The 24,955-nt window shown below is 37.6% G+C and overlaps 1 protein-coding gene across 6 annotated transcripts in view; it reads right to left on the minus strand.

Annotated features, from left to right (window-relative positions):
• Positions 1–24,955, minus strand: part of UBR5 (ubiquitin protein ligase E3 component n-recognin 5) — a 136,807-nt gene that overhangs the window by 85,777 nt on the left and 26,075 nt on the right. For all 6 annotated transcript variants that reach the window (XM_042972879.1, XM_042972881.1, XM_042972880.1 and 3 more), the window contains exons 2-5: positions 9,345–9,389; positions 8,885–8,966; positions 8,306–8,382; positions 7,314–7,433 (exon numbers count right to left, since the gene is read on the minus strand). In XM_042972879.1, the coding sequence (XP_042828813.1) occupies positions 7,314–7,433; positions 8,306–8,382; positions 8,885–8,966; positions 9,345–9,389 (324 nt within the window). The remainder of the gene's footprint in view (positions 1–7,313; positions 7,434–8,305; positions 8,383–8,884; positions 8,967–9,344; positions 9,390–24,955) is intronic.

Below are 24,955 nucleotides of genomic sequence, written 5' to 3' on the forward strand. Positions count from 1 at the left end.
CAAACTCCTGGGGAAACCAGTTTCTACTACCTATACTTTGGTCATCAAAATTAATCCTACAATTCTGATCCCATTACATAGCACTCAAGGTCAGAATGACTCAAAATCAACTGAGGAAATCACGCCATAGGAATTAGTCCACAGCTTGCAAACTCAAAGTCAAGGGCCAAGCTTTGTCCATACAGCTGGTTGGTTAGTTAAAAATATATACATAAAACCCACAGTTTGTGGGATCAAGCCTCGCATCCAGCTCTCTGCTGTCAGCATGGAGCCCGCTTTGGATCCTTTGTCTCCACCCTCTCTCTGCTCCTCCCCCCCCCCCCAAAAAATAAACAAATAAACTTCCGGGACACCTCTGTGGCTTGGTCGATTAAGCATCTGACTTCAGCTCAGGTCATGATCTCGTGGTTTATGAGTTCAAGCCCTGCATCAGGCTCTGTGCTGACAGCGCAGAGCCTGCTTCAGATCCTCTGTCCCACCCCCCCCCCTCTCTGCCCCTCCCCTGTTCTCTATTTCAAAAATAAACATTAAAGAACAAACTTTTTAAATAAACTTTAAAAAAGAGCTTATACACACATAAACACCACACATATGCTATATACATATGATTGGTTATGTGTGTCCCTGTGTATATATTTATTTACATAAAAATATTAATTAGTTCTAATATTTAAGCCAAGATGTTCACATAAGGATAGAGAATTGCAGCTTTCCTTGGGACAAAAAAAGGGGTGGGGTTAAGGGGCACATGGCTGGTTCAGTCAGTGGAGCATGCAACTCTCAACCTCAGGGTCATGAGTTCAAGCCCCACACTGGGTATACAGCTTACTTTAAAAAAACAAAACAAAAAACAAAACAAAACAAAACAAAACAAAACCAGGTTGGAGGGGACACAGAAGTTTGCATTTGGCAACAATGACTCTGTATTCTCCTATGGGAATAATCAGCTGATCAGCTGCCTCCTCTAAAAATGGGGCATTCGCTTAGTCTGTCGCAGTCTTACTACTTACCTACTATCTTACCCACCTAGCCAGCTTCAATTATTATTTACAGTGACCTACCTGGCTTTTACATTCCAAATCCAGTGCTAATTACTAACTCAGATGAGACTCCAAAGGAAATATAGTAGCTCAAATGAATGAAAAGCAGCTTACACCTATCACCTATTATATCCAGTGACCTCAAACAGAATAAAAAGACTTTAGATACAAATACCTCCATTTAAAATTTACTACTGAGCACAATTAACTCTCTTTCCCAAGTAAATTTGGTGTTCTTACCCTTATCCTGGTCTGAAATGAGTTGAACAAAATTACATAGGAGATTTTTGAAATATTTCCCAGGATAAATCTTGCTAGTTATGAAAGGGAGAAAACAGGAGGAATGAGAAATCTTTAACACAAACACCTGCCAACAGTGAAAAGGCCAAAGGGAACAATACTAAAAATCCCATAAATTCTGTGTACTATGCATTCCTAAGAATGATCGGTCAAAATAAATGATCAATTCTCAATTATCTATGTTAATGGAAAAAGAAAAGCCAACTATCCCCAACTCTTCCAAATGTAGCTCTCAGATACAGTCCATTCACTCCCTGATTCACAACCCAGAGGGAGCAAAACTGGACTCTGAAGGAAGGGCAGGGGGTAGGGGTGGCCACAGTCTTCGGGGATGGTCCCTTTCATATTTGACTGCATTTGGTAAATTTGTGGATAAAAATCCCCTCTGGGAGACTTAAGCTCTGCCTTCCTTGATTCTCTATGACATGTTATAAATTGCAAACTTCTTTAAAGTTCACTGTAATCAACACAGAAAGAGGAAAAAACACCCATTATACAACTCACAGAAAAAATATATTATGAAGAAAAATATTTTTGACTCTATAAAATTTAATTTACAAAATAACTTGATCACAATTTCACCATCAACAAACTGAGACTTTTCAGAGGCCAAACAGAAATAATTAGCCCTTAAGTGCTTATGCTTTGTGGACATCTGCAGGACCAAATAAAGGTAAACAAATGACTGACAATGACTTAGTGGATGCTGTGATACCTGTGACATTTCTCAATACTTCAACCCATGAAACGCCAAAGAAAGCTCACACAGAGTTTATTCTGCGCATGTGTTTGAATGAGAGAGTGAGGGACAGAAAAGAGTGGGTGCACAAAGCAGTGTGGGCAAGGATAAGTATGGAGGACTCAAAAATTGCTTCTCTCTGCATTTTAAAGTCTTAAGATTAGCCCTAATCTTCTTCTGAAGTATATATATATATATACTTCTGAAGTATATATATATAGGTTTCTGAAAGAAACCTACAGAGGTTTCATTCAAGGTCAAATATCCTATACTTTATTATTATTATATTTGTCACACATTTTATCAGGAAAGTCCTAAAATTCCACTGCTATATTTCAGTCACTCCACTATAATTGGTCATATCCAACTTTTATTTATAAAGAGAACTTAAATCCAAGACAAACTGAGCAACACAATAGTAATGAATTATAAACTAAAGAATAAAACAAATGTTAATGAGACCATAATGATATAAAGAACTAAATAGAAATAAACAAGAAATAAATGGACAAGGAAGGAAAATTCTTTACAAATTCCAATTAGTAAATATAAAACAAATGAAAATTAAAAAAAAAACTGGAAATTAAAAAAAAATATTTGGCCAACACCACAGAAATAATTAAGGCAAAAAATCATTGTGCTAAAATCAAGCATAAAATAAGTTACATAGTCATCAAGATCTCCCCACAAAGTACACATTAATTACACAGAGGAAAATAGTAACTTAATATAATTAAGAAACCTGGCAAACACCACCTTAACTAATGAGGGGTAACCTTATCAGATGAGACATATCAACATCATGCACCTCCTGACATGATGCACCGAGAAAGGCCCATCATTACTTCTGTGCATTCTTGCCAAAAATGCATCACCTGCAATCCCTATCAAAACCTCAGCAAATTATTTTGTGGATACCAACAGACTAATTCTAAAGTTTATGTGGAGAGGAAAAAGACCTAGCAGAGCCAACACAACCCTGAAGAACTACAAAGTTAAAGGACAGACACTATATCTAACCTCAAGATTCATAAAGCTAGGGTAATCCAAATAGTGTGCTATTGGAAAAAAAAAGAAAAAAAGACAAACAGGTCAAAAGAACAGAATACAGAGCCTAGAAATAGACCCCAATCCCCCACATAAATACAGTCAACTGATCTTTGGGTCAAGGGAGCAAAGGCAACACAGTGGAGCAAGGACAGTCTCTTCAACAAATGGTGTCAGAACAAATGGACATCCATATGCAAAAACAAAAACAAAAAAACCCTGAATCTAGACACAAGACCTCACACTCTTCACAAAAATTAACTCAAGATGGATCACAGACTTAAATATAAACTGCAGAACTATAAAACTCTTACAAGCTAAATACCAAAGAAAATCTAGATGACCTCAGGTATGGCAATGACACCAAAGGCACAATGAAAATGCTCTGTAAAAGACACTGTCAAAAGAATGAGAAGACAAGCTATAGACTGGGAGAAAATATTTGCAAGACACATATTATAAAGGCCTGTTATCTAAATTATACAAAGAATTCTTAAAACTCAAACATATAAAAACAACCAATCCAATTAGAAAATGGGCCAAAGACCTCAACAGACACCTCACCGGAAAAAATAGCAAGTGAGCATATAAAAAGATGTCCCACATGGTACCTCACTAAGGAAATGCAACCTACAACGAGATATCACTATACACCTATGAGAATGGCCAAAATCTAGCACACTGACAACATAATACCAATTGTTGAGGAGGATATGGAGCAACAAGAACTCTCACTCACTGATGGTGGGAAAACAAAATGGGATAGCCACTTTGGAAACAGTAGTCAGTTTTTTACAAAACGAAACATACTCAGTGGCTCAGTTGGCTGAGCATCCGACTTGTTTTCAGCTCAGGTCGGGATCCCAGGGTCATGGGATCCAGCCCTGAGTTGAGTTCTGTGCTGAGCGTGGAGCCTACTTGAGGTTCTCGCTCTCCCTGTGTCTCTCTCTCCTCCTCTGTCCCTCTCCCCTACTCTTGCACGCACCTTCACGTGCTCTCTCCCCAAAATAAAAAAACAAAAAAACTAAACATACTCTTAAGATATATTCCAGGGACGCCTGGATGGCTCAGTCGGTTAAGCGTCCGACTTCAGCTCAGGTCACGATCTCACGGTCCGTGAGTTCGAGCCCCGCGTCGGGCTCTGGGCTGACGGCTCAGAGCCTGGAGCCTGCTTCCGATTCTGTGTCTCCCTCTCTCTCTGCCCCTCCCCTGTTCATGCTCTGTCTCTCTCTGTCTCAAAAATAAATAAACGTTAAAAAAAAAAAAAAAAAAAGATATATTCCAGCAATTGTGCTCCTTGGTATTTAGGAGTTGAAAACGTATACCCACCAAACCTCCACCCCCCGCCCCCACACACACACACAAAACCCTGCACACAACATTAACAGTTTTATTCATGATTGCCAAAACTTGGCAGCAGCCAAGATGTCCTTCAGTATGTGAATGCACAAATAATCTGTGGTACCATCCAGACAATGGAATATTATTCAGCACTAAAAACAAACAAGCTATCAGGCTATATGAAGACATGGAGGAAACTTAAATGCCTATTACTAAGTGAAAGAAGCCAATCTGGAAAGGCTACATTCCATATGATTCCAACCAAATGACATTCTGGGAAAGACAAAACAATGGAGACAATAAAAAGATCAGTGATTGCTAGGGGTCAGAGGGGAGAGAGGGAGGCAGAGCACAGAAGATTTTTAAGGAAATGAAATTACTCTGTTTGATACTATAATGGAGGATACATACATGTCATAAATTTGTCCAAACCCACAGACTGTACAACATCTAATGTGAACTATGGACTCTGGGTTATAATGATGTACCCATGTGGGTTCATCAATTTTAACAAATGCTCAGGTGGAAAATGCTGATAATAAGAGACTGTACATGTGTGGAGACTGGGAATATATGGGGAAATCTCTATCTTTGTCTCATTTTTGCTGCAAACCTGAAAACCACTCTAAAAAAAAGTTACGCTTACGGGGGGGGGGGGGGGGGGGGGCATCACCTGGATTTAATCATGAGTTAATAGACAGAAATTACAGAAGCATGACAACTAAATGCAATATGGGATCCTGAATTGAACGGGTGGACCAGAGAAAGGGTGTTAGTGGGACAATTAGTGGAATGTAAATAAACTCTGTAGATTAAGCACACTAATCACTGTTAGTAGTTTCTTAGTTATGAACACTGTACTACAGTTATTTAAAATATTAATAACATTTGAGGAGACTAGGTTAAAGTTTTCACAACTTTTTAAAAGTCAAATTATTTCAGTGATGCACTTCAAGAACAACAGAAAGAAAGCCAAATTATTCCAAAATAAAAACTTTAATTTAAAAATAAATACAGAGTACAGGTTAGCTATGCCACTATAACAAATGCCACTATATAAATGCAGATTAGCTATGCCACTATAACAAATGCCACTATATAAATGCATAAACTAAACCAGAGATCAGCCAACTTTTTCTGTAAAGAGCAGAACACTAAATAGTTCATTTAGGCTTTGTGGGCCTAAGTCTTTATCAAAACTACTCATCTCTGCCATCTTAGCACAAAGCAGCCACAGACAGTAAAAGTACCAATCACGCCTGTGTTTCAATAAAAACAAGAAGGAATGGATTTAGCCCGTAGGCTATAGTTTGCTGACTCTGCAATGAAACACAGCAATTTTTTAAAAGAATACGGTATAGTTTGACATAGTATCATACATAATAGTTATTCTTTCTTAAATAAATGTAATCAAACTTCTTCCAGATTTATCAAATGAAAAAAAAATCTCTTCTATTACATATCATTTTCAAAATTCTTTCTCATACACTGTTGTTCTGTTGGTTATATGCATAGGACCATTAAAAGGAGATACTTAATATTTTAGTAAAGATCAGAGCTACCATTTCCTATTAATAGTTCTAGCACAGAATGAGCTAAATAAAGGATGTACTCAAATAAATAACCTTCCTCTCACCTCAAAATAAACTTAGTTCAGCATAAAAACAAAAAAGCAAAAAAAAAAAAAAAAATATATATATATATATATAAAAGCATTTGGAGCCCTCAATTTTCAAATCTAACTTTACCTAGAATTTCAGTGTCAAAATATTTTTAAAATGCTTAAAACCTTCCTCCTCCCCTTACTATACTTTAAAACAATTTAAATTGCTTCTAGTTATATTTCACAGATCAGTCTTTGAACATATTTTCTAACTGATTTGGCATTATCTAATCATTCATCAGGTAATTTCAGAAAATCTAGCTATTCAAGAATCAAGGCATAAAATGAGTAAAATCATCTAGCTTGGGATCTGTATATGATTTCTTTAATTTGACAGCTTATCAACTTTAGATAAAATGGAAGAGTTGATTATCTAGTTTAAGAGGTATACATTTTATAAATAATCTAAAAAGTAAAAATAAGGTACAAATTTCCAGTTATAAAATACATAAGTCACGGAGATGTAATGTACAACATGATGACTGTAGCTAATATACTGTATTATTGCCTATTTCAAAGATCTTAGAAGTCCTCATCACAAGAAAAAAAAATTTGTAACTATGTATGGCAATGGATGTTAAGTAGACTTATTGTGGTGTTTATGTATCGTTTCACAATACATAACATACATAACACAATACATGTGGTGTTATGTATCGTTTCACAATACATAAACATCAAATCATTATGTTATACATCTGAAACTAATATAATGTTATACGTCAAATATATCAATAAAAAACATAAAAATACCTTTATTAAAGGCTGTCAGGTTTAGTCACATGATTTTCAAACCTCACTAAATTAATTCAGAAAGAACTACCAAATTTGGATACTAGAAAGAAACAAACGTTAGATTTTTTTACCCAAGAGTTAGCACAAGTAAGACCAAAGGCGGCATCACTGAAAAACTGAAATAACACAAATGACATGGTAAGTGATATAATAAACACATCTCAACATTAGACATTTTTAAAAGGTCAAGGGCCTGGGTTAATTGTAATTAGCCTGCATGGGTTATTTTTATCACACTGCCTCGCCAAGACCCATGGGAATGCCTGCCCAGAGTTCAGGAGTTTCCTCACTACAGAGCCGGATAATATTGAAGACAATCAATCAGAGTGAGAGCATTCACAGAGCACAGGCCCAGACCAGTGGAGGCCATCAAGTGGTCACAACTTACCCCAACGTGTTGCCTGCCAGCCTGCCCAGAGTCTCAGAACCTGAGAGAAACCATGGGGAATCACTTGTCCTCCCAGGCCTGGATGTCCTCCCTGCTCCCGAGTTGCTGTTCAACTTCGACCTGGGGAGGGGAAAAAACAAAAACAAAAATGGGAGGTAGAACAGCTACAGAACAGTTCCAAACTGCCTAGGCACAAGCCTGGGTCTCCCAGCCTCACTACCCTGGCAGTGACTGTGCTCAAATACCAACCCCACAAATTCTCCCACTGCTCCTCCTGGAATGTATACTTCACATCAAAGAGCAAGCCTAACAAATCACAGGCTCCTGGCAATCCAGCACTCACTCCTGGTTGAAAGCGTTTTCATGGTTTAACTGCAAATGAATTGTTCTTTAGATTTTTTAAAGGAATCATGCTTTCCTTAGAGGCAGTCAACTGAAATCCATCATACATTATCCAGTAACTCTTTTAATATATCATCATTTATAAAGACTACAATTTTAAACACCATTGTCAATCTCAAATTGAGTTACTGGATTTGGAAATATTAAAAAGGAAAAAACACGGAGTGCCAGTGCTCAATTGGTAGAGCGTGCGACTCAGTCTTGGGGTCATGAGTTCAAACCCCACATTAGGTGTAGAGATTACTTAAAAATCTTAAAAAAAAAAAAAAAAAAGATCTAAAAAGTCATTTCAATCAAAGAGCAGATCTGACTTGGGACCTACCACATACATAAATCATTCTTCTGGTAACAAACTTCTGTTAAGTGATCCACTCCTCTGCTATTTTTAATGCTAATATTTTAGCTATAAATCACCACTTGCAGAAAAATTAAAATCAAACTACAAAATAACCAGTTCACTATTTTAAGTCCCTCATTTTCTACAATGCTTTTTTCTTAAACTTGAGGGCTATCAGAATCAAAACACAGGTTTAATATAATATCTTTTAAGAGCTAAATACTTACTAAATGCAAAGGGCATAATGTCTTACCCATCGTTATTATCAGGTTTGCCTAATTCCAATCTGTCTGGCTGTACTGAAAAACCGATCCTGCAAACTCTACCATCCTGAAAGCAAAAAAAAAAAAAAAAAAAAAAATAGAAGAAATGGCCCAAGTAAAAATGTGTATTAAAATATGAATTTATTCAATAAACAGATTATGTCCCCATCACTGTCAATTCATAAGACAACATATAAGCTCCTTTCCAGAAGGCACTCACACCTGACGTGCGCAAGTATGTGTTACATACATGATCAGGATAGCAGCAAAAATAAGGTAAAGTATCCCAATCTAACAGAATTCAGAGTAAGTAAATGACTGGATATCAGGAACTTCTCCATTCTGTTACTAACTAGTTTCAAGCTGTAGTAAATCATTTAAGCTTTCTCTGAACCAGAGAATGTACACAATAAGGAAATAGAACTGGGTGATCTCTGAAATAACTCTTGCAAGAACCTTCTATTTTAAAAACAGAAAATTTTCTGGCTTAAAAGGAAGACACATGATAATGCACAATTGTTACTTTAACTGTTCCTTTTCATTTCTGTATCTTACAGTAAACGATTTACCTCAAGAAGAAAGGCAGCATGATTTGGTCCTACCACACACTGTTTGATAGTAGCCTGTTCCAATACATTCAAAGGGGGATGGCTAGGGAATAAAAAAGAAAGACAAAGAAAAATAATTTTTTAAATGGCAAACTCATTTTAGGGTTGGTTGGTTGTTTGGTTTTTATCCAATTAACCAAAGGAAAAGATAGCTGGCAAAACTTGTTTCTAAAAATTATTATTTACATATCTTAAAGCAATAGTGAAAAATAATAATTGCGATATCCTCATAGTTACTGTATGTCCTTGGTCTACCAGATTTTTTAAAAAATCAGTATGAATAGAACCTATAATTCAAATGAAACGAATTAATAAAAGTTGATAGCTTACAATATTCTTAGTAGCTTCTACCTAAATGAGTTCTTTTTCCTAGTTAAGAAAAATCGTTTTCAGAAAATTTAAAATACCTTAAAACTATTACCTGTTTAAGTTGTATTTGTTCAGTTTCTCTGAAACTTCCCGTAACCTTTAAAAACAAAACAAAAGGAGAATAAACTACATGTACCAATTATTTTTAAACAAAAATAGTTCTGATAGGTACTCGTATCATTATTTGGTGATTTCTAATAGTAGCACACAAAGAAATTTGCTATGGCAAGAATGTTTTTATATTGTCTTTGACTTTTGTCCCAAGAAAAGTGTCACAAGTCAACTCTACAACTCCCTCATTTCCCTACACTTCCCTCATTTCCCTACAATTCCTACTTTCCCTCACTGCCCCATTAGCAACTTCAATAATAACAACATTAATCCCTTTTTACAGATGAGGAAACTGAGGCTCCTAGCATTTATAATACAAAAGGTGGCAATAAAGCTGGTTCTTGAAGCAACACCGATGGAAAGCCAGTTTTTAAACACTGTGTGCTACATATGTCAAAAGAGATTCTTGCATATCTCTTTGCACATGTATACCATGGAATGAAACTATGGAGGAGCACAGATCTATTAAGAATTTAACATAATGGGACAGAAAAAGCATGAAAGCCTAACTGACTTAAGACACAGTCTCAAGTTCCTGAAGGACCTTCTGATGCAAAACTGTACAAATTAAAACCCCACGTCATCTATAAAACATGAATAACACCTCCTCCCATTTCTTTTGCTTTTTAATATTTCAAGCTATTATTTAAATTTTAGTTAATATATAGTATAATACTGGTTTCAGGAGTAGAATTTAGTGATTCATCACTTACACCGAAAACTCAATGTTCATTACAGCAAGTGCCCTCCTTAATACTCATCACCCATTTCGCCCATCTCCTCCCTCCATCAACCCTCAGTTTGTTCTCCATAGTTAAGAGTCTCTTATGGTTTGTCTCCCCACCGCCTTTTGTTTCCCTTCCCCATGTTCATCTGTTTTGTTACTTAAATTCCACATGAGTGAAATCATATGGTACTGGTCTTTCCCTGACTGATTCATTTCACTTAGCATAATACACTCTGAGTAGCTCCATCCATGTCATTCAAACGGCGAGATTTCATTCTTCTTGATGGTTGCATATTACTCCACTGCACATATACACCACTTCTTTAGCCACTCATCGATGGACATTTGGGTTTTTCCCATAATTTGGTTAATGCTGATAATGTCACAAACAGTGGGGTGCACATACACCTCCATCATTTCCAAGAGTGTCAAGTATGCTTCGAAAAATCTCAAAGGGCTAAATAACTAGAAGACATTAACTCATGTTATCTATTATGATTTTGCAGTTTCTCTCAAGGAAACAGTCTTGAATATAAAATATTATAATACTAATTTAAACTAGGCACTTTTGTCAACTTCTATAACCAAAACAACTGCTTGGTCTTTGAAACTTTTTCATAAATAATTCTCTTAAAACCAATTTTAGAAAGCAATAGAAAAAAATTAAAACATTAAGAAACTCCATGAATTTTGCATTCTAACAAGTGACAAAAATACACAACTTCAAATTTCAATAATTTGTACTGACAGGTGAGAGTGGTATACATACTCCAAAAATACATCATAGCTTAAAGCCAGTTCAGGATTAAAAAGCTGCCACAAACCATATTATATGGGCAAATAATATGTCGGTAAGAGATTCTAGTAGGACCCAGCTGTCTCTCCACTTTACTTTATCCTATAAATTCTATTCTCTGTTTAATGCTGAGGAACATCTTTCAAACACTAACATATATACAGTTACTTTCCAATTCTGAATCTTACTCCTAAGCAAGAATTACTTTCAGACGATGCCATACTTAACTTCTCTCCCACTCACTGGTGACTTTATTCTCACTCCCAAAGAACAGCACTTGACCATGTGTGAATTGGCCCCAAAGAAAATACATTTTCATTTTTGTCGCCTACCGTTGGATTTACTTTCATTAACAAAATGTGTTTTCCTTGTCCAGTCAAGTCAAGCCTTTTCACCAAATCCCAGTTTGCTCATTTACAAGGCATGCTTCTTCTACGTTCCAAGAAAAGATAAAATACCTTAAGAGTAAAGCATTATGGGATTCATGAGCTCTGAAAGAAGACCAACTAGAAAATGGGGATAAAATAAACTGGAAGGCTCTTTCAGAACTCCTGGAGCAAAGGGGCAGAGTTGGAGGGAAAAGGCTAAGAAAGGTTTTACTTCCTAAACAGAACAGTAGTGACACTTTGAGAAGGTATGTGTTTTCCTGCATACAAGTAAACCCATTTCAACCCCATTCCTTTTTCTTCAACCAAACTGAATGGACAACTTTCACAAAGTACACAGTTGTGGAGGAGAGAGAGAGAGGAGTTGGGGCAGATAAAATTTATCAAAGTCTTTTCAAACTGCGGAATAACTGATTTTAAAAATTAAATGCCGCTTTCACGGCTCCAAATATCATTCCATGTACACAGTACTTGTAACACTAAATAAGCTTTGAGAACATAAAAACGCTAAAAGTACTAAGTCAAGAACTCAACAGCAAATTTCAGGCCACTGAGGGGCTGGTTACTACTAATTTTCTAATCTTAAAAATCACAGTGGACTCCTCACCACATCTGAAATGTACACCATCTGTACTGGAAACGATGCCTACAGGATAGCAAGAAATCTGGGACTTACTCCCAGCTCATCTACTACTGATAGGGCTCATTTGAGTCTGTCAGGTTTCATGTTCTCACCCTGTAAGGGAAAATGTGGCTCTTTTCAGTCCTGGAAATCTTAAGAATGAAAAGCAAATACATATATCAGTGGGGAATACATACCTACAGTTTACATGAGAATAGCACCTACTGTCATATTCAATTGCATCTAACCCATCTGAAACTTTCATATACAAACTGATTTTACATGGACATTTAGGCTGTTTCCCCAAGTATCAAGTTTTTTAAATTTCTTAAATTTAACCCCAAAATTTACAAAAAATTTATCATTCTTGCAAACATCAAGACTGTCACTAGTACTAAATTGGTCCCCTAAGCATAAATCCCAGATAATCATGACAAAGAAATCTACAAACAAACAAAAAAGGAGTATTGGGGTGCCTGGCTCAGTAGGCTAAGTGTCCGACTCCTGATTTCAGATCAGGTCATGATCATGGGATTGAGCCCCCACTTCGGGCTCTGCGCTGACAACCCAGAGCCTGCTTGGGATTCTCTCTCCCTCTCTCTCTCTGCTCCTCCCCTGCTCATACTCTCTCTCTCAAAATAAATAAACATTAAAAAATAAAATAAAATACAATAAAATAAAAGGGTATTTAGTTCCCCCTTTTACATCATAGAGTCCTCAGCACACACACAAATCACAGTATCACCGCAGACCAAGGATCACATTCATGTACTAAGTTACTGAATGTCTATACATGATTATTAGGCACTCATCTACTTTAAAGGATCTTTCTCCAAAGGCTTACAATGCTTAAACTCATTAACTATATTCTCTCTTGTAGCAACATGAACAAAAAAATCTCCCTTGTTTTTAAAATAAAAGGAAAACTACCCTAGAACTCACCAAATTCCATTTCAGAATAAATCTTTACATGTGGTTGTGATGGAAAACAATTTTAAGAGTACAGCACAATATTACAAAATAACCTCATAACTCAACATTTAATCTCATTCAGGGACAGGCAGGAAAGCCTTTGTGAAGTGCCTGTAACACACAATGGATAGGCTAGCAATAAGCTCCCGACAATGCTTAGTACTCCTACACCAAAGATTTATTCTATATTCCAATTCAATAACCTATTTCATTCCTTTAAATTTATAGGCATTTTACAGATCCAAAGGCTGGAATTTTTTTCTTAAAGCACCAATGTAAGGTAACAGCAAACTGATGTTTAAAAAGAGACAAGAGGGGCGCCTGGGTGGCTCAGTTGGTCAAGTGTCCAAATCTCGATATACTGGCTTAAGTTGTGATTTCACCAGTCATGAGATCAAGCCCAGCACAGCCCCACTGTCAGGCTCTGTGCTGAGCATGGAGCCTGCTCGGGATTCTCTCTCTCCCCCTTCCTCTGCTCCTCCCCACCCCATCCCTCCCCCCACTTGTGCGTGCATGAGGGCACACTCTCTCTCTCTCAAAATAAATAAATATTTATTTTTTTAATGTTTTATTTATTTTTGAGAGAGCGCGTAAGCACAAGCAGGGCAGGGGCGGGGGGGGGGGGGGGGGGGGAGACAGAGGATCCAAAACAGGCTCCATGCTGACAGCAAAGAGCCTGATGTAGGGCTCAAACTTGCAAACCTCAAGATCATGACCTGAGATGAAGTCAGACACTTAACCGACTGAGCTGTTCAGGCACCCCAATAAATAAGCTTTTGAAAAAACAGACAAGAAATCAAAGTATAACCTACTAGACTCTAACATATTTCATTGCTGCCCTGAAAATCCCCTATAAATTCAATCTCCTTTTCCCCAAATATAATATTCTAATTTCAAAGATAATTCATCTTCTCACCGAGCCTCAACTGGTAATAGCATCAATGCAGGCTCCTCCATTTTAGAATTCTCTATCTACCCGTCACATATCACACCTGCATGTTCAGACCTACATACCCCTACACTGAATGAAACCTGGTGGATTTCTAGCTGAATTTCTAAAACTAAAAAATGGTATATTTAGATCATAGAAAGGCTTCAATTCTCCAGGATGGAAAGATATTCCTGACACACCAGCTAGCTACTACAAGATGATAGCCTTCACAGATCTGCAACTGTAAGACAGGCTACACCTTCCCATGTTTCATGTTTACCAGTAATTACCTTAATGGTGGAAAACTGACAAAATCTGCCACCAGTACATTTCTACCAGCATCACTCCTACTTATTTCAGGACCAGCTCAAATATTACCTCCCCCATGAACTTTTCCTGACAGCCCTACTTTTCTTCCTACAGAAGTCAACAACTTCTCCCAAGCAAAGACGGGATAAACCAAGTCTTTCCCCACTCTTCCGCTTCTTTAGATACAGTTCCAACAGTGAAAAATATATAATAATACTTGTATATAATCCATTTCAGAAGAAGAAAAGGTTCCTGATCCTAATCTCAACAAAATTAACTCCCTAGGTCTTCCACCTCAAACTAAAGTTTAAAACAGGCAAGAGGGGCGTCTGGGTGGCTCAGTCAGTTTTAGCATCTGACTTCGGCTCAGGTCATGATCTTGTGATTTATGGGCTTGAGTCCCATGTCAGGTTCTGTGCTGACAACAGCTTGGAGCCTGGAGCCTGCTTTGGATTCTATGTCTCCCTCTCCCTCTCCCTCTCCCTCTCTCTCTCAAAAATAAATAAACTTAAAAAAAAATGGGCAAGAAAAGTGCAAATATACAGATTTCTTTTAGGACAGTTGCCCATATACCTCTTATAAGCAGACGAGTTAACATACAGAAAACGTTTAATAACTCACCACTTAACCCAATAATCATTATTATCATACTGCCTTTAAAGTGACCTCACTCCAACCTTTACCTATCCATCCAGAGAATAAAACTTTTGCATACCCTTATCATTTTATTTTTGAATAAATGGTTTAATAATCCATATAAAGAAACAACAGCCAACAGTAGTGTTTACCTACATCACTAAATCGTACAATAAAAATCTGTGCTCAGATTATCTTCTTGTAGAAAAAGAAAACACTGTAGGAATATTGCTGGCATTTCCCCAGAAGAAAACTCCCTAAATCTTAAAGCCCAAAACTCAAGAAGCAATGAAATTACAGATAATGTTGCTAGACAGATGGTAGAGATAGGAGTCAAACTTAAGGCCTTTTCTGCTATATCACCCTGCACTTTTCTAAGTATAGGCACTCAGTCCTTAATTTTCACATTGTTCTTTTACACAACTATGGCATCATACTATATACACTGCCACCTCTGAACAGTCTCTTTGCATGCCAGCTGCTCAACATTCTCACTGACATCAAATTAAAGCTATCACATGGTGATCCCACCTGCCAGCCACTGTCACAGGGAGAAAAGGCTTTGTTTTGGGCAAAATTACCAAGGGCATTTTTACATCATCATTTAATTGTGCCAGCATCTAGTAAGCACACCCTCCCCCACCAGATAACTGAAAACCTGGTGCTGCCTTATTCAATCCAGTCCAGAGGGCATCCAACCCCCAAACCCCTTTTCACACAGTCCCAGAGCAAGGCAACAGGAAACCGCCTAAGGAATGTTCCTAGGGAAGCTTCTTTAGGAGGTCTTGGGTATAAGATGGAAGGGGTCAACAGAGTCTTCTCATCTACACTGTGGATTTGTTTTTCTAAAACCTTTCTTGCTACCCACCCACCCTGTGTTATGACTGAAAAATTGGGAGCTACAGATATCCTGACCAACAGGATGGCAGGGAAGAACCTGGAAAGATTAGGGCTGCCTTGGCCCAAGCAAGAAGCACCAACACATTAGGGATGATTCTCTTATCTCTGTGATCATGAAAGACTTTTTCATTGTATGTCTGAAATTTTACTTCAAGACATTCAACTTCTGGATACATTTTTTTTAAATTCATTTTGTACTGCTTCTAACTGAATTTAATTAACACTGCTCATGGGTTCCCCAGCTTCAGGATTTCCAAAATGGCGAATGGGAATGGGAATGGATGAATAATAAGAGAAGCAATGTAGCTATTTGGACAACACACACAGGCAAAAAAAAAAAAAAAAAAATTACTATACTTCATTTTCACAGCAAAAATGTGAGGCCATAATCTTGTATTAAATATAAACTAAATAAATTTAGCTCTATTAAAAACTCCTATTTTTGTCCTTAATTTTCCTCATGTCACAGCTGACCACAGAAAACTTCAGAAAATTTAACACTAAGGAACCAAAGAATAAGATTATGGTAAAGACCAAAGAGAAACTAAAAATTTACCAAAATACTTCAGGCTTCAAGAACACAGAGACCATTAAGTTTATTTCTTTCTATCTCCTATGAAGGGTTTTCTCTGAAAGTACATCAGAATCCCTGGATACATGTTTTTCACCTCCCCACATATTCCTAAAGAGTCTTCCCAACAGGGAAGAGTCTCCCCTTCCCAACTCCTCACGTACTTTAAGGATTCTCAAAATTTTATCTTAAAACCACTTTACACTCTTAACAATTGAGGACACCAAATTGCTTTTGTTTATAAGAGTCAGAAACACTGATATTTATAATATTAAACACCGAGAAAATATTTGAATATTTATTTCAAAAATAATAAACTCATTACATACGGACAAAAATTACCTTATGAAAAATAACTATTTTTCCAAAAATATTTGTGATGGGAATACATTTCTACTGTTCTACATTTTTGCAGACCTCTTTATTATCAGTCTTAACATAAGATAGCTAGAATCTCAGATTGCTTCTGCATTCAGTATGTTACAGTATATTGTTTTGGTTGAAGTATGTGAAGAAGAGCTGGCCCTCTTCTTAGAAGTTAGAAAAGGGGAGTGATATTTTTAATACTCCTTACAGGTCACAATAGATTTTCTTCTTTGATATTATACCAAAACTCGACAAGTGATCATTTCTTAAAGGTTGGCAGCAATGTGAAACCTGAAACCTACCACATATTTTGCCCGTGTGTGAGTCTAGAACAGCATGCATTGATCATTTGGAAAATAATGGTTGACTGACTTAAACAGATCTTCAAAAATCATGTTTGTTAAAGTCACTAACGATCTACAGGGTCAAACACACAATGATGAATACAAATTTCCCAAAATTCTAATATGTGACTGAAAGCTCACTTTTATTACTGACAACAAATAGCTTCAGCTGTTTTCCTTGAAGTAACAGGCACACTACGGTCATTTTTGAGAAAATGTCTGTCAAATATCGTCTTTTAAGTAAAAATAGTATTCTTGAAGAAAGCAGTTAGTTCGGCTTGTAACTAAAACAACTGCAAAGGTGGTTTTCCTCAAGGCAGCCAACGTTCTTTTCATTTCGTCACACTACGTATTAAAGGGGCAGACATCCACAGGTTAAGATTTACTGCTTCACCAAGAACACCCTTGAGTGAAACTGGCTTTTCTTACCCTGTAAGTACAAAAAAGTAAAGAATACAGTAATTTTCAATACAGTTTGGTGCCACTACTTTGATTTGTGCTAAGAAGCCAGTATTTTACCCACCACTGCTTTTGAACAATAGCACAAATTTCAAAACAGTGGAAAAGACAAAACCTCAGTATTATTATGAAGGTAGTTTTGACCTGCAAGGCCGTAAGAGGGTCTTAGGTAGGGATTCACAGAGTCAACAGACCACATTCTGAGAACTGCAGTACTCTATTCCAAAATGCATGGTGCCATTAAAGTGGCTAATACTAAAGCGATGTTGGAAAACAAGTAATTGTTCATTCTTCTTACTAATACAGCCACAATAATCTAATTATGCACTTTTAAAATAGTTTTTAAATTATGCATATTCTTTGATACTACACTAAAACTCAACAAGTAATAGTTTCTTAAAGGTTGATTGCAATGTGGAATCTGAAACCCTATTAATGAACTTTCCATATTATTACACTAAAACCCATTTGTTATATACTAAAACCCACTGGTCTGTCTTACACTTCGAATAAATCATTTGCCCATACGTGATTCCATTTAGATGTACAATGGCAGAGTGAAGTAACATGAAGTAGCATAAAACAGATTTAACTTTTTAATAGTGCCTCCCTGATAGTATTAAACTCCTATGAAAGACACTAAGTGACTATAATTCACTTGCCAATGGTTTTCAACAGAAGAGGCAGCAGTGGGGACAAAGATACAGAAGAGCCTCCCTAAGATTTATATACAAAAGCTATAGTCAATTACTAAAAGGGGGCAGAGGGAGCCTCACAAACTGCCAGCCTACAGATGTACACATGATGCTGAATCACATAGCATTTTAAATTTTCTAAAGATTTTTAAAGATTCTTGGCCAACATTTAAACGTGGAGGATTTCACACAGAATTTCAGGTTTTTAGCTTTTGAAAAATGAGATCTACAAACTGTGCTTATTCCCCTTATGGTGACTAGAGAGGTACCCAGGACTGCAGGCATCTGGGTTTGAGACCACTGATATGAAAGGATTACTCCTCCCAACCTCTGAAGAAAGTATTTGCTTGCTAAAGAGGAATCTGATTACAGTTTTATAATTCAAATCTCAGCGTGTACAGTGATCCCTAATATATCTTTGCTCAGCCATAAGCACATTTTCTTTCTTTAAATTTGACTTTACAATTTCTAAAATAGTGGTCTGACTTTTCTCACTTTTTGCCTACCCAAAGAGAACTAAGCCAAGCAGACAACATCTGACTTTACTATTAAAAGACCCCAAATCACACAAATGACAGCTTTTACAGAGGGAAAACCCATCTGTCAGCTTCCTGAAGGACAATTATAGGTAGGACTTCTATACATACTTCACACTTATGGAGATGACAAATGCTAGTTTATGTAATATGTTCACTTTGCCCTAAAGAAATGATACAGGACATTCACCTTCAAGATGCATTCAAGACCAAAAAGAAAATAAGTTTCTAAATAAATACTACAAATTCATTAAATGTCACACATTTTTTTAAATGGGAAGTTCTTTACACTATTTCCCCTAAAATGGTTTTCAGTCAAAACCGTTAAAAGAGTTCTAAAAAATGGGGCACCTGGGTGGCTCAGTCGGTTAAATGTCCTACTCTTGGTTTCAGCTCAGGTCATGATCTCATGGTTTTGTGAGTTCAGGCCCCATGTAGGGCTCTATGCTGACAGCATGGAACCTGCTTAGGATTCTGTGTCTCCCTCTCTCACTGCCTTCCCCCAACTCATGCTGCCTCTGTCTCTCTCAAAATAAATAAATAACCTTTAAAAAAGAAAAGAGTGCTATAAAATTAAAATGAGAAAATTCATATTACAGAAATGTTCTCTCACAGGAGAAAAAAAAATGGCTTTCTACTTACAAATAATTTCTTCCCCTAACCTGGAAAATATCCCGCTTACAAACTCCTATCTAGTGTCATGAATAACATTTTTCCTAATAAAATGAAAAGGAGACCAAAATCCCAAACTCCTGTGCCATTTGAAAGTCAAACACATCTCTGAAAAACTAAATGCCGAACACAACAAAATGAGTCATTTTCCTTTAAAGCCAAAATACCATGTTATTTTCAGCTCCATTCAAAACAGGAAAAGGGAAATACACATGCCAAATGGACAAGAAATTTGGTAGAAAAAGATACAAGATACAGCCTTTATACATTAATTCTTCTTGACAATTGCTTAAGTCCTTCTAATTCCAACTTGGTTAAACAACAAGACTATACACACCTACAAGAATCAAACTATACTAAACAGGTTGAGAAGACTTCTTTTGAGCCCCCATCCAAAAAGCATAGCAGCCAGCCAAATATTCAAGAGAAAATTCTTGGTTTTCTTTACCCTTAGGCCATATCTACATTCTGAATATCGGCAACATCATTCATTAAAGTATCTGCCAGATGCAGCTAATGTATTCAAATCATTATAATCCCAATTTTAACTCTACATACAAATCGAATGTGTCATGAGACAACTGATACACATCACAGGACAACTACTGACATTTGGCAAGTTATTTGATCCCTGAGATAGAACTGTAAACTGAAGTAAAATACCTGCAATGAAATCTGACTTTCCCAGAGAAACAAGACAATTAGGACATTATATTCATAACCAAGGATCTTGATAACATTAACATCAAAGATGAAATAGTTTCACTGCTTTTGAAATGGTCATCTTACATTCCTGAGCTGCCATTCCATCTGCCCTAGGAACCACAGCTGCAGTCTTGTGAGAAGGGGGGAGGGGGGATGAGCTGCGGTGTCAGACAAACCAACCTGGGTTTGACTCCATCCCTACCATTAACTGGCTCTGTAACTTCGGGCAAACTTACTTTAACCTCCCAGAACTTGGAAGGTCTCTTGGTCTGTTAAATGGGGATAAAACCACTTGTCTGGTAGTGCTGCTATAGGGTTAAAGGTAATTTTGTGATTTACCTTGGAAAGAACTAAGCATTTAAATGCTCAATAAATGGCAACCATTATCATTACTGAACTATATTCTATATCCTCAGATAGCCTGCTATATTTTGCAGCTCAAACCAAGTTCTGGCTTAACTGGTTGCCAACCTAAATAGGGCCCAACTCTAATCCTGAGATCAAGGGTAGGAGGAACGTGAGGATCCAGGGAATGGGATCCAGAGAATGAGAGCGAAGTCCGGGAATTCTTGGTGTTAGAAATCTGTATATGCACAATAATTCCTTTGTTTCTTGTGCATGGGTTTTTATTTCAAAAAGCATGAAAAATTCCTCTTCTTGCCCCTACTACCTCTCTAATTTCATCTCTTCGCTCTTCCAGAGCATTCTATACTCCAAACATCACTATCCTCTCACAATTCCTTAACTAGATTATACTCATAAACTACTCTCTTATTTTTTTAAACACATCTATTTCCTCAGCTTAGAGTAACTACATGCCACTGCCTTCTACACATCTAGCTACGAGCCCCTCAAGGCTAGGCTGAAACAACCTGGGAAACCTTAACTTACCTTTCACTCCACACTAACCTAGGCATTTCTCTGAATCCTACTTTATACCTGGGGGCACACTTCCTCCAGAGCACTTCGTATGATGTAACTACTTGTTTGATGAAGTATTTGTCTCTTTCGCAGCCTAACAAACTGTATGAAGGCAAGAAGCATGTTTTACTAACTTCTAAATCCCCAGGACCTGGCACAGAGCAAATCCCTAGTAACTGTGTGCCAATGGATGGGTGGCTGAACCAATGAATAGACATTCATGTCTTGGCTCTAAGTTGCACACTGCCTCAAAATGATGGATTCATAGCTATTTTTAAAGATTTTTATATATTCTCTTATGTGACCAATATTATAAGACCAGGTTTTTAAAAATACACCAAAGGAATGTTGTCCTACAAAATAACCCCCTGGAGTCTCTGCCCTAATTCAAATGGCCCTGCAAGACCATGAGGAATTTATGAAACTCTTGGAGAATCATCTACAGAAAGAGTTGACCAAACAGTGAGGAAAATCACTCAGTACTTTTCAGCCTAGGATACTCTCTCAGTCCCCTTCACCCAGAGAGCAGTCTCCTTCTTTTCCCCTCCCTCCCTCCTTGATGGTTTAATCTGGGTTGGTGTTAAGGAAAAGTGATAAATGGGCCAAAAGGAAGTTGGAAGCAAAGGGAAGGGAGAGAGACAGCTCATCAGTAAGCAAAATTACAGATAAAAGTCGGTGTGCAACCTCCTATTTAAGCGCCTGAAGTTGGTAACACGGATCTAATGGGCTCAGTGCCTTAAAATACAAACTAGAGAAAGTCTAATCACTGGACATTTATTGGCAAGTAATCAAACAAAACACTCTAACTAAGGTAATACCAAAACAGGAAGAACTGGATATAAATGTCTGTATTAATTTTTTGACTGGTTTTGTTGTTGTTGCTATTTAGCCATTCACCGGCATAAAAGTGGCCATAAAGTCACATTGAGTGGCAGCCTTGTCCTACCTAGATACCCGCAAACAGCCCCGGGTTTTGAGTCTCAGCTCCACCATCACAAAAAAAAAAAAAAAAAAAAAAAAAGAACATGACCTTGAATAGGTCATTTAACATCTGCTCTCAATTTTCCACCCCTGCCAAAAATGGTTGTTACCATATCTGTTTCAGAAAGTTGTCTTACAAACTGGGTAACACACCACATGTAAAAGTAACATGTACCATCTTAAATAATAGTGCCTAAATCTAGCTCATCATCACAATCTCTAGGGAACATTTTAAAAGACATATTCCCAGGTTCCACCCAAACCTACTAAACCAGAAATCTCCAAATGCAAGGCCCTATAGTTTATATTTTAGCTAAATAAGTTATGGCACACACATGAAGTATCTCTGGAAGGAATAACATTAGTCACCTATGAGAAAAGGAAGTAGGCAGTTAGGGAACAGAGCAGGGAGGCAGACTTTTCACTGTGTGCCAACGTACACTTTTTGAATTTTAAAGCACATAAATATATTATCCACTCACAAGCTGGATTTTTTTTTTTTTCATTTCTAAACACCCAAAGTGATTCTGATGATTAACTACCTTTGGAAATCACTACTCAAATCACTACTTTTTTTATATATACATACATACATATGTATATGTATGTATGTATAAAGTTTATTTATTTATTTTGTGAGAGCGAGGAGGGATGGGACAAGAGAGAAGGAGAGAGAAGATCCCAAGCAGGCTCAGCACCCATGCAGGGCTTGATCCCACGGAACTGTGAGACCATGACCAGAACCAAAATCAAGAGTTGGGACACTTAACAAACTGAGCCACCCAGGCACCCCTGGAAATCACTACTCTTAAATACAACAAATACAGGTAAGGATTGCTTAAAATAGTCACAGGATTAGTAGTCCATTAAGAGAGGCATTAAAATCCTACTATTTCAAGTTTTAGGAATGTTGCTTAGGATAGCTCCCGCTCAGAAATTCACAATTCACATATCTCTCTTACACTTTTATAAGCACTGCAATAAAGAAACCCATTTAACTATGCTTAATCTTGTGCTTCTCAAACTGAAGTTGAGCAGGACACACTGTTCAGGTCATTTTTTCTAGTAAGATCTTGGGGAACTAGAAGACACTGGTTTAAGATCCAAGTACCCAGGGTGCCTGAGTGGCTCAGTTGGTTAAGCGTCCGACTTTGGCTCAGGTCATGATCTCGCAGCTCGCGAGTTCAAGCCCTACATCGGGCTCTGTGCTGACAGCTTGGAGCCTGGAGCCTGGAGCCTGGAGCCTGCTTCGGATTCTGTGTGTGTGTCTCTCTCTCTCTCTCTCTCTCTCTCTCTCTCTCTCTGCCCCTCCCCACGTGCATTCTGTGTCTCTCTCTAAAATAAATACATAATTTAAAAAAATTAAATAAAAAAAAAAAAATCCAAGTTTCCTAAGGCAGAGACCATCTCCTTACCCCAGAACCCTAGAGTGCCTAGCACACAGAAAGCCTCTCCAAAATGTAGAGCTCAACAGTGACAGGCTGTCTTTCCTAAACCAAAACTTTTCCCTTTACCTAAACCAAAACTATGTCCCAATTTTCTTATTGTTCAAGGATTTAAAAAAAAAAAAAAAGTAAATAGCATAAATACTCCTAACATCCTACTCTGCCTAAAATTTTATGGTTAGAAAACACAATTATCTACAACAGATCATTTTTAAATCCAAATAATATGGCAACAGGCATGTTTATTCCTTAAAATGGAAAAATAAAAGATCTTTATGATTTGAAATTATCTACTTGTAGGAGAGGGCAAGATTTCAGTATCATTTTCCTTCTACAATATAAGCAGACATTTGCTAGGCATCTTTATTTCCATGAAGCCAGACTAATCAAGTAAGCCTTACAATCAAACTGCCCGACAACCCCACTTATTAAAAGAACATGTTCACCAGTGTACCTAGAGGGGGTGTGAAAGCTGTATCAAACAGCTTCTTTGAAATTTGCACCTACTAAGAGTTCTTAACATTGGGTCTCTCATCCAGAAAGCCTTCCTTTAGGTATAATTCAGAGAGCTAAACCGGAAGAGTCAAACAAATGTCAAAACTACAAAACACCAGGGTCAAATTTAAGAGCTTTACCAGATCCCTTTTGTTTTATCACCAGGGAGCACAAATGAATACAAAGTTCTTTCTGGCAACACAGCTACCACAGCCAAGGCCTGGCTCCCAAGTTTGGCCTTCAGAAATCCACCAATAAATGCTTCCCATTCTTCATCTTACAATAAACACTCAACCCAATAGAAGTTGACTTAACAGGCAGTGTCCGATTTCCAGACTGACATCACTGACAGAGAGTTCTGCATCCCAGCTCAGTCCCACTCTCTTCATCTCACAACCACTTAACACCCACACACCCACATACCCACATACACACACACACAGTGCTTTTACATAGCGGGTGGATAATGATGCTTTAAAAGGGCTAACCCTGGGGAAGATTATGAAGGACATCAGCCTCCTACCTGCCAATCCCTATTTATCCTCCCAAACTGCTAAATTCTTTCCCCATGCTTTTTTTAATGCCTGAAAATCGCTTACTAGCCAGAGAACTAAGTTCTCAATCTTGCAGCACCAGGAGCTAGCAGGTTTACTGGTTTGATCAGCTACCTCCTCTCTGCATAATAAACGTCAATCCCCCAAAAGGGGAAGGTGGTGGAGTAATTTGTGAAACACATCCGGACACTAAACTCATCTCTAGCCTGGCACTCTTCAGAACCGCCTCCGTCGCAGACCTGTCCTAGCAAGCGCTGGGCTAGAACAGGAAGGCCTGCAAAACTCAGTCGCCATCATCAGAGCTGAAACATGCAGCGTAGCCCTCCCGTTTCCCACAAAAATAAGCGGCATCTTTATAATGCTTTAATGCTGACAGAGCAAAACAGCTAACAAATCGAACAAAATGGAGCCAGTCTACGATGGGAATACAATTGGGAAAGATGACCACTTCACAGTAAGACCCTACCGTCGCTCTGTCCAGCACTAAGTTCTTTGTACTTTCCTCCTCTTAACCCTGAGCATTTCACCA

This window comes from Panthera tigris, chromosome F2, assembly GCF_018350195.1.
Source record: "Panthera tigris isolate Pti1 chromosome F2, P.tigris_Pti1_mat1.1, whole genome shotgun sequence".
NCBI lineage: Eukaryota > Metazoa > Chordata > Mammalia > Carnivora > Felidae > Panthera > Panthera tigris.